This window comes from Salmo trutta, chromosome 3, assembly GCF_901001165.1.
Source record: "Salmo trutta chromosome 3, fSalTru1.1, whole genome shotgun sequence".
NCBI classification, from domain to species: domain Eukaryota; kingdom Metazoa; phylum Chordata; class Actinopteri; order Salmoniformes; family Salmonidae; genus Salmo; species Salmo trutta.
Genome location: NC_042959.1, coordinates 6343899 through 6356302, shown reverse-complemented (window position 1 = coordinate 6356302; position 12404 = coordinate 6343899). Strand labels below are relative to the sequence as shown.

Sequence of the window (12404 nt, the reverse complement as noted above, 5' to 3'; positions counted from 1 at the left end):
ATGCTTCACTGTGGGAACCAGGAGATCATCCAAGTAAGTCTCTTCTTCTTAGGTGTCCTTTAGTAGTGTTTTCTTTGCAGTACTTCGACCATGAAGGCCTGATTCATGCAGTCTTCTCTGAACAGCTGATGTTGAGATGTGTCTGTTACTTGAACTCTGTGAAGCATTTATTTGGGGTGCAATTTCTGAGGCTGGTAACTGGTAACTGTAATGAACTTATCCTCTGCAGCAGAGGTAACTCTGGGTCTTCCTTTCCTGTGGCGGTCCTCATGAGAGCCAGTTTTATCATAGCCCTTGATGGTTTTTGCAACTGCACTTGAAGAAATGTTCAGTTCTTGAAATGTTCCGTATTGACTGACATTCATATCTTAAAGTAATGATGGACTGTCATTTCTCTTTGTTTATTTGAGCTGTTCTTGCCATAATATGGACTTGGTATTTTACCAAATAGGTCTATCTTCTGTATACCACCCCTACCTTGTCACAACACAACTGATTGGCTCAAACACATTAAGAAGGAAAGAAATTCCCCAAATTCCCCATTTTTAACAAGGCACACCTGTTAATTGAAATGCATTCCAGGTCACTACCTCATGAATCTGGTTGAGAGAATGCCAATAGTGTGCAAGGCTGTCATCAAGGTAAAGGGTGGCTAATCATATATTATGTTACTGCATGATTCCATATGTGTTATTTCATAGAGTTATTTCATAGTTTTGATGTTTTGAGTTTTGATGTCTTCACTATTCTTCTACAATGTAGAAAATAGTACAAATAAAGAAAAACCCAGGAATGAGTAGGTGTGTCCAATCCTTTGACTGGTACTGTATATTTTTTTATTGATTGAGATATAGAGTATTGGACCTACATATATGAACACAATCTAGCTACTTTTGAAGCACATGTTGTGTTCTAGAAACTAATATTTAACCCTGTAAAGACATTTGTTTATTATAAAAAGCTAAAATGTTTATACAAAAACCTGTCATTGAAATTACAAATTAATTTGTGGAATATTATGTTTCTATATTGTGTAAAACCACTAAGATCTATTACATAGAAAATTCTACGCTGTCTCTTTAAGAGCGCCAAGTTTATGAGTGAAGAAGCTATCCTTTTTCTTTTATTTCTGTGCTGCCAGATGTTTAGATATACTGGTAAAGTTTCCATGATGTTAGCTAGCTAGCTAATGAGGTAACATGACTGAGGTTTAGATATACTGGTAAAGTTTCCATGATGTTAGCTAGCTAGCTAATGAGGTAACATGACTGAGGTTTAGATATACTGGTAAAGTTTCCATGATGTTAGCTAGCTAGCTAATGAGGTAACATGACTGAGGTTTAGATATACTGGTAAAGTTACCATGTTGTTAGTTAGCTAGCTAGCTAATGAGGTAACATGACTGAGGTTTAGATCTACTGGTAAAGTTTCCATGATGTTAGCTAGCTAGCTAATGAGGTAACATGACTGAGGTTTAGATATACTGGTAAAGTTACCATGTTGTTAGTTAGCTAGCTAGCTAATGATGTAACATGACTGAGGTTTAGATATACTGGTTACCAGGTTAACATGACTGAACAAGGTGTAAGTAAATGTCTGTGAGTGGTTTGTTTTGGAACGACCCGCGACATGGTTTATGAATAGGGCCTAAAAACAAACTTTTTGGTCCACCAGCCTCTGAGACAGGTAGATCTACCAGACAATACATTTAATAATAATACCCCCCCCCCCTCAGGTTTTTACTCTCAAAGTTTTAATAGAAAAACAACCAGATTGAATGTTTTAAGTCTACAACAATGCTTAAACCACATGAAGAAACCACTTTTAAGGTCTGGGGAAGAAAATACAAAATGTATTTTGGAGGGTAAAGTTCCCCTTTAATTAAAATGGACACCTCAAGAGAGTTCTGTTTTTCTGGAGGTGTTTCTGTACTGCATGCTCAATAGCAGAGTTTTCAAAACAAACACCACCCAATTAATACAAATCATCATGATATCATGTTTTTCTTCCTGCTAAGCCTACTTGGCAGTTATCATTTCATTTGGAAAGTTTTATGGGAAAGCCTTTAGAAATGACTGTTTTGGCATCACTAACTGGCTACACAAAGTAGCAGACAGGCATTCCCCTGCTATTACATCTTCAGAAAGACGCAAGAAACACAAATCCCTAATGCGTTATTTAATATTCTTTATATGTAGGCTTTGGATTGAACAAATCTGCCTTTTTTTCTCTAGGGCACTTGGAAACAACTGCACAGTTGTTAGATGGCTCAGCGTTGGCCGGGGTAGGCAGTCACTGTAAATAAGAATTTGTTGTTAACTGTCTTGCTTTGTTTAAATAAAGGTTAACAAAAACAAATTGTACATACAACATTTCTAGTCCTTGTAATGATTCACAAATGTAATTGTGCCAGCTATTGTATCCAGTTCATTTCCAATTCATTAACATGTTCCATTGAGTTCTGACAAGAACTATGTCAACAGACACAAACCAAACCTTATTCAGTAATGTCACCCTATTGTATTCTTTCCAGCATGGAATCAATTAACTGTATTACCTCGGCCTCCTTGGGTTATTCTGATTGAGTGTACCTTTTCAACCCTCTACTTATTCAGTAATAACGCACCATTTAGGACCGTCATAAGAATGTGAGAATGGAATCTGGATGGCATAGAAAGATGACACTTCATCTTCCAGGTCATTTCCCCCTGCCGTATTGACATCCTCTTCACCCCCCTCTGCTCCCTCCTACTGTATGTGAAAGAGTGTGAAAGAGGAGAGTCCTGCCTGGCCTGGCTGGGGCCTGGCTGGGGCCTAGCTGGGGATATTAGTGTGTTTGGTAATCATTCTATTGTCAGGCTGATAGCGAAAGCCTTTCTGCTACCTCATCCCACTGACAGGTCCTCAGGAGCCATGATGGATGCCCAGTGGCCCAGTGGCCCTACTTAAACCAACCCACCACTACTCTTACTGCTGCTGTATCAACGTCAGACCAAAGCCCCACTTGAGTCAGTGATCAATGATCTCCTCTGGTCCTCTGATAATGAGAAACAGGAAACTGGAGGATCTGTGGATCTGAGGATCTGCCAGAGAAGCATTACGTCAAGTGTGGAGTGGGCTGCTGCTGCCCATGCATCCACGAATAAGAAAGGGAGGGCAGTGATTGGTCAACAGGACTAGTTGATCATTTATCTGGCGTACTCTGGAGAGTTGGAATGTCAGCTTGTGACAGCTGAAGCGTGACACACAGCCCACAACGATGCGATGCTCTCCTGGTCCTTGTTTCCCCCGGTCTCTTTAATATTCATATAACAGAAAGGCTACATTTAAAATCATTGGGGACTGGGGAAAATGACTCATGATTTCAAGGATTCTTGTCAAGGATGGGAGTACCTTTAAAATGTTACTACGGTTACATTGTTATTATCATTAGGTAGTATGTTCAATGTTTTGTTTCATCTTGCTTCTTTCCTTCTGTTTATCTATCTATCCATCCATCCATCCGTCCGTCCGTCTATCCGTCTTTCTTTCTTTCTTTCTTTCCAGATGTATTGAATCCCACCAAAGGAATCTTTCAGATTAGCTTTCATGCGCTGCATCAATATATACTGCTCCAAAAAATAAAGGGAACACTAAAATAACACATCCTAGATCTGAATGAATAAAATAATCTTATTAAATACTTTTTTCTTTACGTAGTTGAATGTGCTGACAACAAAATCACACAAAAATAATAAATGGAAATCCAATTTATCAACCCATGGAGGTCTGGATTTGGAGTCACACTCAAAATTAAAGTGGAAAACCACACTACAGGCTGATCCAACTTTGATGTAATGTCCTTAAAACAAGTCAAAATGAGGCTCAGTAGTGTGTGTGGCCTCCACGTGCCTGTATGACCTCCCTACAACGCCTGGGCATGCTCCTGATGAGGTGGCGGATGGTCTCCTGAGGGATCTCCTCCCAGAACTGGACTAAAGCATCCGCCAACTCCTGGACAGTCTGTGGTGCAACGTGACGTTGGTGGATGGAGCGAGACATGATGTCCCAGATGTGCTCAATTGGATTCAGGTCTGGGGAACGGGCGGGCCAGTCCATAGCATCAATGCCTTCCTCTTGCAGGAACTGCTGACACACTCCAGCCACATGAGGTCTAGCATTGTCTTGCATTAGGAGGAACCCAGGGCCAACCGCACCAGCATATGGTCTCACAAGGGGTCTGAGGATCTCATCTCGGTACCTAATGGCAGTCGGGCTACTTCTGGCTAGCACATGGAGGGCTGTGCGGCCCCCCAAAGAAATGCCACCCCACACCATGACTGACCCACCGCCAAACCGGTCATGCTGGAGGATGTTGCAGGCAGCAGAACGTTATCCACGGCGTCTCCAGACTCTGTCACGTCTGTCACGTGCTCAGTGTGAACCTGCTTTCATCTGTGAAGAGCACAGGGCGCCAGTGGCGAATTTGCCAATCTTGGTGTTCTCTGGCAAATGCCAAACGTCCTGCACGGTGTTGGGCTGTAAGCACAACCCCCACCTGTGGACGTCGGGCCCTCATACCACCCTCATGGAGTCTGTTTCTGGCCGTTTGAGCAGACACATGCACATTTGTGGCCTGCTGGAGGTCATTTTGCAGGGCTCTGGCAGTGCTCCTCCTGCTCCTCCTTGCACAAAGGTGGAGGTAGCCATCCTGCTGCTGGGTTGTTGCCCTCCTACGGCCTCCTCCACGTCTCCTGATGTGCTGGCCTGTCTCCTGGTAGTGCCTCCATGCTCTAGACACTACACTGACAGACACAGCAAACCTTCTTGCCACAGCTCACATTGATGTGCCATCCTGGATGAGCTGCACTACCTGAGCCACTTGTGTGGGTTGTAGACTCCGTCTCATGCTACCACTAGAGTGAAAGCACCGCCAGGATTCAAAAGTGACCAAAACATCAGCCAGTAAGCATAGGAACTGAGAAGTGGTCTGTGGTCACCACCTGCAGAACCACTCCTTTATTGGGGGTGTCTTGCTAATTGCCTATAATTTCCACCTGTTGTCTATTCCATTTGCACAACAGCATGTGAAATTTATTGTCAATCAGTGTTGCTTCCTAAGTGGACAGTTAGATTTCACAGAAGTGTGATTGACTTGGAGTTACATTGCATTGTTTATTAAGCGTTCCCTTTATTTTTTTGAGCAGTGTATATTTTTTTGAAGCATCAAGAACTAACCACCCCACCTGCAGCGCCGCCACCCTCTACCCACCCCACCTGCAGCGCCGCCACCCTCTACCCACCCCACCTGCAGCGCCGCCACCCTCTACCCACCCCACCTGCAGCGCTGCCACCCCCTCCCCACCCCACCTGCAGCGCCTCCACCCCCTCCCCACCCCACCTGCAGCGCCACCACCCTCTACCCACCCCACCTGCAGCGCCGCCACCCTCTACCCACCCCACCTGCAGCGCCGCCACCCTCTACCCACCCCACCTGCAGCGCCGCCACCCCCTCCTCACCCCACCTGCAGCGCCGCCACCCTCTACCCACCCCACCTGCAGTGCCGCCACCCTCTACCCACCCCACCTGCAGCGCCGCCACCCCCTCCCCACCCCACCTGCAGCGCTGCCACCCCCTCCCCACCCCACCTGCAGCGCCGCCACCCTCTACCCACCCCACCTGCAGCGCCGCCACCCCCTCCCCACCCCACCTGCAGCGCCACCACCCTCTACCCACCCCACCTGCAGCGCCGCCACCCTCTACCCACCCCACCTGCAGCGCCGCCACCCTCTACCCACCCCACCTGCAGCGCCGCCACCCCCTCCCCACCCCACCTGCAGCGCCGCCACCCTCTACCCACCCCACCTGCAGCACCGCCACCCTCTACCTACCCCACCTGCAGCGCCACCACCCCCTCCCCACCTGCAGCGCCGCCACCCTCTACCCACCCCACCTGCAGCGCCGCCACCCTCTACCCACCCCACCTGCAGCACCGCCACCCCCTCCCCACCCCACCTGCAGCGCCGCCACCCTCTACCCACCCCACCTGCAGCGCCACCAGCCCCTCTACCCACCCCACCTGCAGCGCCGCCACCCCCTCCCCACCCCACCTGCAGCACCGCCACCCTCTACCCACCCCACCTGCAGCACCGCCACCCTCTACCCACCCCACCTGCAGCGCCGCCACCCTCTACCCACCCCACCTGCAGCACCGCCACCCTCTACCCACCCCACCTGCAGCGCCGCCACCCTCTACCCACCCCACCTGCAGCACCGCCACCCTCTACCCACCCCACCTGCAGCGCCGCCACCCCCCTCCCCACCCCACCTGCAGCGCCGCCACCCCCTCCCCACCCCACCTGCAGCGCCGCCACCCTCTACCCACCCCACCTGCAGCACCGCCACCCTCTACCCACCCCACCTGCAGCGCCGCCACCCCCTCCCCACCCCACCTGCAGCGCCGCCACCCCCTCCCCACCCCACCTGCAGCGCCGCCACCCTCTACCCACCCCACCTGCAGCGCCACCACCCTCTACCCACCCCACCTGCAGCGCCGCCACCCCCTCCCCACCCCACCTGCAGCGCCACCATCCCCTCCCCACCTCACCTTTGCCCCCGTCCCCCTCCGTCTTGCCAGCATCACAGAACTCGTAATTATTGCCGATTTCCAGCTTACCCTGGAACTAATGTGATCAAATCTATGAAAAAGACAAGGTGCACAAAGAGTAGCCCAGGGCAGGCCGGCCAGGCTAGTCAGAGCCAGAGGTCTAAGCCAAGGCAACAAGTGCCTTTTGAGAGCTAACAGGATTTTCAGGGGGCTTGCATTGATCTCCTGCTTGGCTCTTTCAGGGAGGCTTTTGGCTGCCAGGCGGCACACTTCTGCAGCCCCTACATCCCATATCCATCCCATCTCAGTCCATCCTTGTTCTGTGGGGGCCCCCAAACCCAAAGATGGACATAGGGAGCAGATGAGTGGGGTTTAGAAGTTACCGCTACAGGTGATACTAAGTTCCCATTCGAAGTGGGTGACATTAGGACAGGAGTACAGGGGAAGTGGTGCCCGTTCTCTCCTGGATTGCAGCTGGGTCTACGTGGCTACTTGTCATCAACTGGGACATTTTAGGAAAAACAAATAGAATTGATCTGAATTCATTTGAATCAAAAAGATGCAGATCATGTGGAGATAAACACGATCGTTGAACTGGTATCAGTTGTAGGTTGCCTCATTTTCTTCTTCTTCTCACAATGGCACAAATTATTTGAAAATTAAAATCTAGAAATGTTCCTGATGCACAAAATGTGAGTACTGTGCTATTGGAAGAGCGTGAGCCAATCAGAATGGTATAAATAAAGATTTTAAGATTTTAGATATTGAATTTAAGATGGCACAAAGAATAAACTAAAATGGAAACGTTTATTGCGGTCGCCAAGCTGGGGTTAAATCTCTGAGAGTAAGCCGATAGCCCACAGCAGTAGAGGTCTCAGAACCGTGACTACTGCCAGTTGTTGAGGCGCTCTCTGACCCTGGAGGGGAGGGGTAGATAGGGGGGTTATTTTCTTATACCACCAAGAATTAGGGACCAAATCTGAAGACTGTACTTTTCATGACCGACACACTATCCACAATTACTGTTTGGACCATAGCCACCATTGCTATGTCTATTGTTATGAGGGCTAGGTATTGAGAAGCTTGCAGAGTACAGCCTTAGGAGTGTTCTGCAGTGAGGGGCTCTCTTTGTGTTGGTAGCTGGGCATGGACAGAAACAGCTCCAGGCTACAGGACCTGATGTGAGTGAGGGTGGGCCAATCTGACAGGCAACACTTTGAGCCTCTCTGTGAGGGAGGAGGAGGAGGAGGAGGAGGAGGACTGGGCCAGGGGGTTCCGTCAGGCGATCTTCAAGTGGCGAAGCTTTTCAAAGCTTTGTTATCCACTTTGGGATGCCCCTTGTGACCCCTGTGTGGACGTGCTTATATCTTTGCAAGGAAATGGAGAGGGGCCTCGGGTGGGCTGTATTGTGGAGGGAGGGAAGCAGAGTTCAAACGCACATGAGCGCCATTCCCCAAGGAGCTGTAGAGGGTGAGGGCGAGGCACAAAGGTGAACCAGGGAAGATGTTGTTGGACGCATGAGAGGGCTGGAGGAACCAGGAAGATTTGATGTCCACAGGCGACCTCCTTGTTTTGCAAGTCTGTAATACACTGTTTCCATTCAACCCTTTGCCTCTTTGTGCTATGTATCCTTGAGGTAAAGAAACCATTCTTGGAGCAGTAGAGATACTGCCGTAATGAAGATCATTTTATACCGATCAAACTTTTTACTCCACAACAAACACTTCAAACCATTTCAATAAAAACGTATTATTAAAAAACACTGTTTCTCACCAAAAGATCAGAAAATCCCTCTCTCTCTCATTGTTGAAATCCTATTGCATACTATAGAGGTTAGTGAGATGGCCTGTGGATCGTGTCTGTCTGTCTGTCTGTCTGTCTGTCTGTCTGTCTGTCTGTCTGTCTGTCTGTCTGTCTGTCTGTCTGTCTGTCTGTCTGTCTGCCTGCCTGCCTGCCTGCCTGCCTGCCTGCCTGCCTGCCTGCCTGCCTGCCTGTCTGTCTGTCTGTCTGTCTGTCTGCCTGCCTGCCTGTCTGTCTGTCTGTCTGCTGACAATGTGATTGATGCAGCTCCAGTTGAGTGAGTCTCCCAGCCAGGGAGAAGCAGGTGCTACACATTATCCATTATGGGACAATGCAAATAACTGTATACAAATCTACAAATTCACCCAATCCACTATGTTCAGTACAGAGATTATGACAAATAAATCTGGAAGAATCGGTCAGTTTACAACATCTTTGGCAGGTGTGAGGAGTATTACAGGCAAGACTGTTGGCTATAGATTCCTAAATATCTTTGAAGGTTAGGACTCAATCAAAATGTATCAAAATGTGCACAGTGCTGACTGTACCATTTAATATAGAGACAGTGGAAGTCTGGGTCTCAAACTCCAGTCTGGTCCTGCACCACAACACCACTGTTGTCACTCTTCTCGGCCTGCAGCGCTGCACGGGACCGACCCGTTGTTGTCTCAGCAGTGGACACGAGATGTACTCAGATGGAGGACGGACTCCGCGATGATTCAAGTTCATTAATTGTGCTGCCTCCATGACCAACATGTGGGTTGACAGTTTGAGTTAGTACTATCTATCCGCATCCGTATACATGTATGATCAAAGATTGGCAATATGACAATATCTTTAGCAGCTGTATTTCAAGATCAAGCGAAAAATGATATACCTTCACTGTTTCATAACAGGTGTTTGAATGAATTACACCACAGTGAAATAGTTGAGCACTTCCCCTCCTCCAGCAGATCAAAATGAGACTAAATAAATACTGTTGTATTGACAATAGAATACCATTGAATGACGAATCTCCAAACGTGTTTTGTGTAAATTATTTTTCAGAAGCTTTTTTGGATGCGCTATAGGTGCTTTATTAGCAATATTTGTTGTTCAATGTGATTATAATGCATGAGTTCACACACACACACATACACACACACACACACACACACACACACACACACACACACACACACACACACATTCAGAAACGTATTCTCACATTTCTTTGAGTGTTAGGTATTTCAACCAACCATTCACAGATCTAGTTTATACTTCTCCCTTTACAGGATTTCTTTATTTTCTCAAAGGCACTTATTATTTGGAGTGTTGTTAACATGAATGGGCAACGACAACAGTATAGAAACAGTGAAAAAGCTATTAACAGAATATTTTTTCTCTCTCTTTGTTATAATTTCTTTCTGACTCTCTCCAAGTGCTCCTCAACATTCACCCGGGACACACAAACAAATGCAAATGACTGTGAAAAACTTTCCATAATGTAACTTGGAGCCGTGTTTGAGAGATGGTCTGAATAGACTCTAGAAGAAACCCTAATTAATCTAAGTACAGACCGAATGGGCCCACTTGGAAGTTTTTCACTCCTTTATCCAAAGGACAAGAAAGAAAGGGGATCAAGACTTCTTTTCTATCCAGAGAGAGAGAGAGAAGAGGGCTGGATCCGCCTCCGTCTCATTCAGACCTCAGTGTTAACACTACCGACCGCTATGTTAGCTCTGTCTACCCCATGGGTGAGGAGAAAGAAAATGGATCAATATCTTTTTCTTTTTTATATTCCGTTTTTTTTTCATGCTAAAAATTAAAGATAAGAGAGAAGGTGAAGAAAATATATAGCAAAATTGTACAATTATTTTGGGCCTATACGTTTTAAGTAGCAGTTGAGAAGCCTGGTTCTAGAGTTGTCAGGTGCTGGGGTGGCGAGGGGAGAACAATGGGTCTGTGAGAAGCAGAAGGCCTGAGATGAATGCTCTGGGTAAATCAGTAATGGACCTAAAGGGCATACGCCTGTGGGGAATTTGCTGGCTTATAAAAGAGCTTTAAGAGGCCTTCATTCATATGGGCCCAAAGAGATTTGAATTGCCCCCTTCACAATCACTTGAAAGGCCGAGCTCAGGGTGTTCCGAAACAAAGTGGAAATCAGGCCGCCCTTCAATGGCTCTAATAAGCTTTTAACAATTTTACATTATGGTGTTAGCCTTCTTTTCCAGCAGCATTGTTTGGCCCCACCGTGCAGTAGACCCAACTTACATGTCTGATTTATACTTGTCTTCATGGTGAATTTAAACTTTTCAACAAAAAAACTAAAAGAGAGATCCAAATGAATGGAGGACTCAGCTGTATTGTATGAGTTGGGAAACGGGCCTCCTCATTCAACCAGCAACAGGGAGCCAGCGACTGTAGAAAGTGACAAATGTTACAAAAAATTGGAAACGTTTATTGTACTGCGATGCTGCTGAAATTATTTTTATGCAACATTGCACCTTTTAAAATTGCATTCTTCGAAGCGTACAAAAAATATGATATACTTTTTTTACTTCATTTTTTTAATTTAAATTTTCTCTCAAATATTTCCAGAAAGTCAACATGAGCCACAGATGACCTCTCTTCGTCACTTAACTTGTTATTTTATGGACAGGATATTGGCAAACACTACAGCTAAAGACTAAATACATTTAAATATCCCACTGATTATGGATGGATAGTCAACGTCAATGCACAACACAGGAGACATAAAAGTAGCAATCTAGAAGGGTCGCTATTGCAGTAGCTGTTGCCATGGTACTGTTTATTGCCCTGGAAATTGCCTCTTCTCTTCAAACTACAGAGGTCAGGGGTTCAGCTGCAGCCCCACTGAACGCAGCACCCTAAATATCCCTACGCTGTAGCGGTGTCCTAGTTCAGCTCAGCCACACTGAACGCATCACCCTAAATATCCCTACGCTGGAGCAGTGTCCTAGTTCAGCTCAGCCACACTGAACGCATCACCCTAAATATCCCTACGCTGGAGCAGTGTCCTAGTTCAGCTCAGCCACACTGAACGCAGCACCCTAAATAATCCAAGGCTGGAGAGGTGTCCTGGTTCAGCTCAGCTCAGGAGGGTTGGTAGGAGAGAAATGTAAGGGGGAAGGAGAGGGGTGGGGGCACGCCCTCTGCTTGACTCTTGTGAAACGTGGGGTTTCTGTGGGCCGTGTGGACATTTAGAATTTCATGGTAATTGTTGAAGACAAGGAGGGGGGCCTGCCTTCCTCAGTCCTGATTAAGTTCTCATAAAACCCTCACAGCCTGCCCTCAGTAATGGCCCCAGCCCAGACAGTAAAACACACAATAGAAATAGATGGATCTTCCTAGGGCTTCAGGAACTATATACCGCCACCTCAGGTCACAGTTCACCTCAGGTCACAGTTCACCTCAGGTCACAGTTCACCTCAGACCACAGTCCACCTCAGGTCACAGTTCACCTCAGACCACAGTCCACCTCAGGCCACAGTCCACCTCAGGTCACAGTTCACTTCAGACCACAGTTCACCTCAGACCACAGTCCACCTCAGACCACAGTCCACCTCAGGTCACAGTCCACCTCAGGTCACAGTCCACCTCAGACCACAGTCCACCTCAGGCCACAGTCCACCTCAGGCCACAGTCCACCTCAGGTCACAGTTCACCTCAGACCACAGTCCACCTCAGACCACAGTCCACCTCAGGTCACAGTTCACCTCAGGCCACAGTCCACCTCAGGTCACAGTCCACCTCAGGCCACAGTCCACCTCAGACCACAGTCCACCTCAGGTCACAGTTCACCTCTGACCACAGTCCACCTCAGGCCACAGTCCACCTCAGGCCACAGGGCACTAATGTTATTTTTCCCTCCTGTTCTCACTTTGACTTGAAAGAAAACTAATACATTTTGCATTTGTGAATACATTTCTACAAATTAATTGTATAGGTATTGCACATAAAATACAGTATGTTCACTAGCAAAAAAAATGAGATTTGTATATTCAGAACACCTCT

At 47.2% G+C, this 12404-nt stretch overlaps 1 protein-coding gene across 1 annotated transcript; it reads left to right on the top strand.

The window, feature by feature from the left end:
- LOC115163895 (proline-rich extensin-like protein EPR1) lies at positions 1–6634 on the top strand. Its single transcript, XM_029716103.1, has 2 exons — positions 1–33; positions 5204–6634. Exons 1-2 carry the CDS (start codon positions 1–3, stop codon positions 6632–6634), a joined length of 1464 nt encoding a protein of 487 aa, XP_029571963.1.
- Positions 6635–12404: the final 5770 nt, after the last annotated feature.

Bases quoted from the DNA above. Each gene is read 5' to 3' on its own strand.
- LOC115163895 (XM_029716103.1), top strand. From the start codon at position 1: ATGCTTCACTGTGGGAACCAGGAGATCATCCAA. The intron at 34-5,203 runs GTAAGTCTCTTC...ATTTTTTTGAAG, and splicing joins GGAACCAGGAGATCATCCAA to CATCAAGAACTAACCACCCC.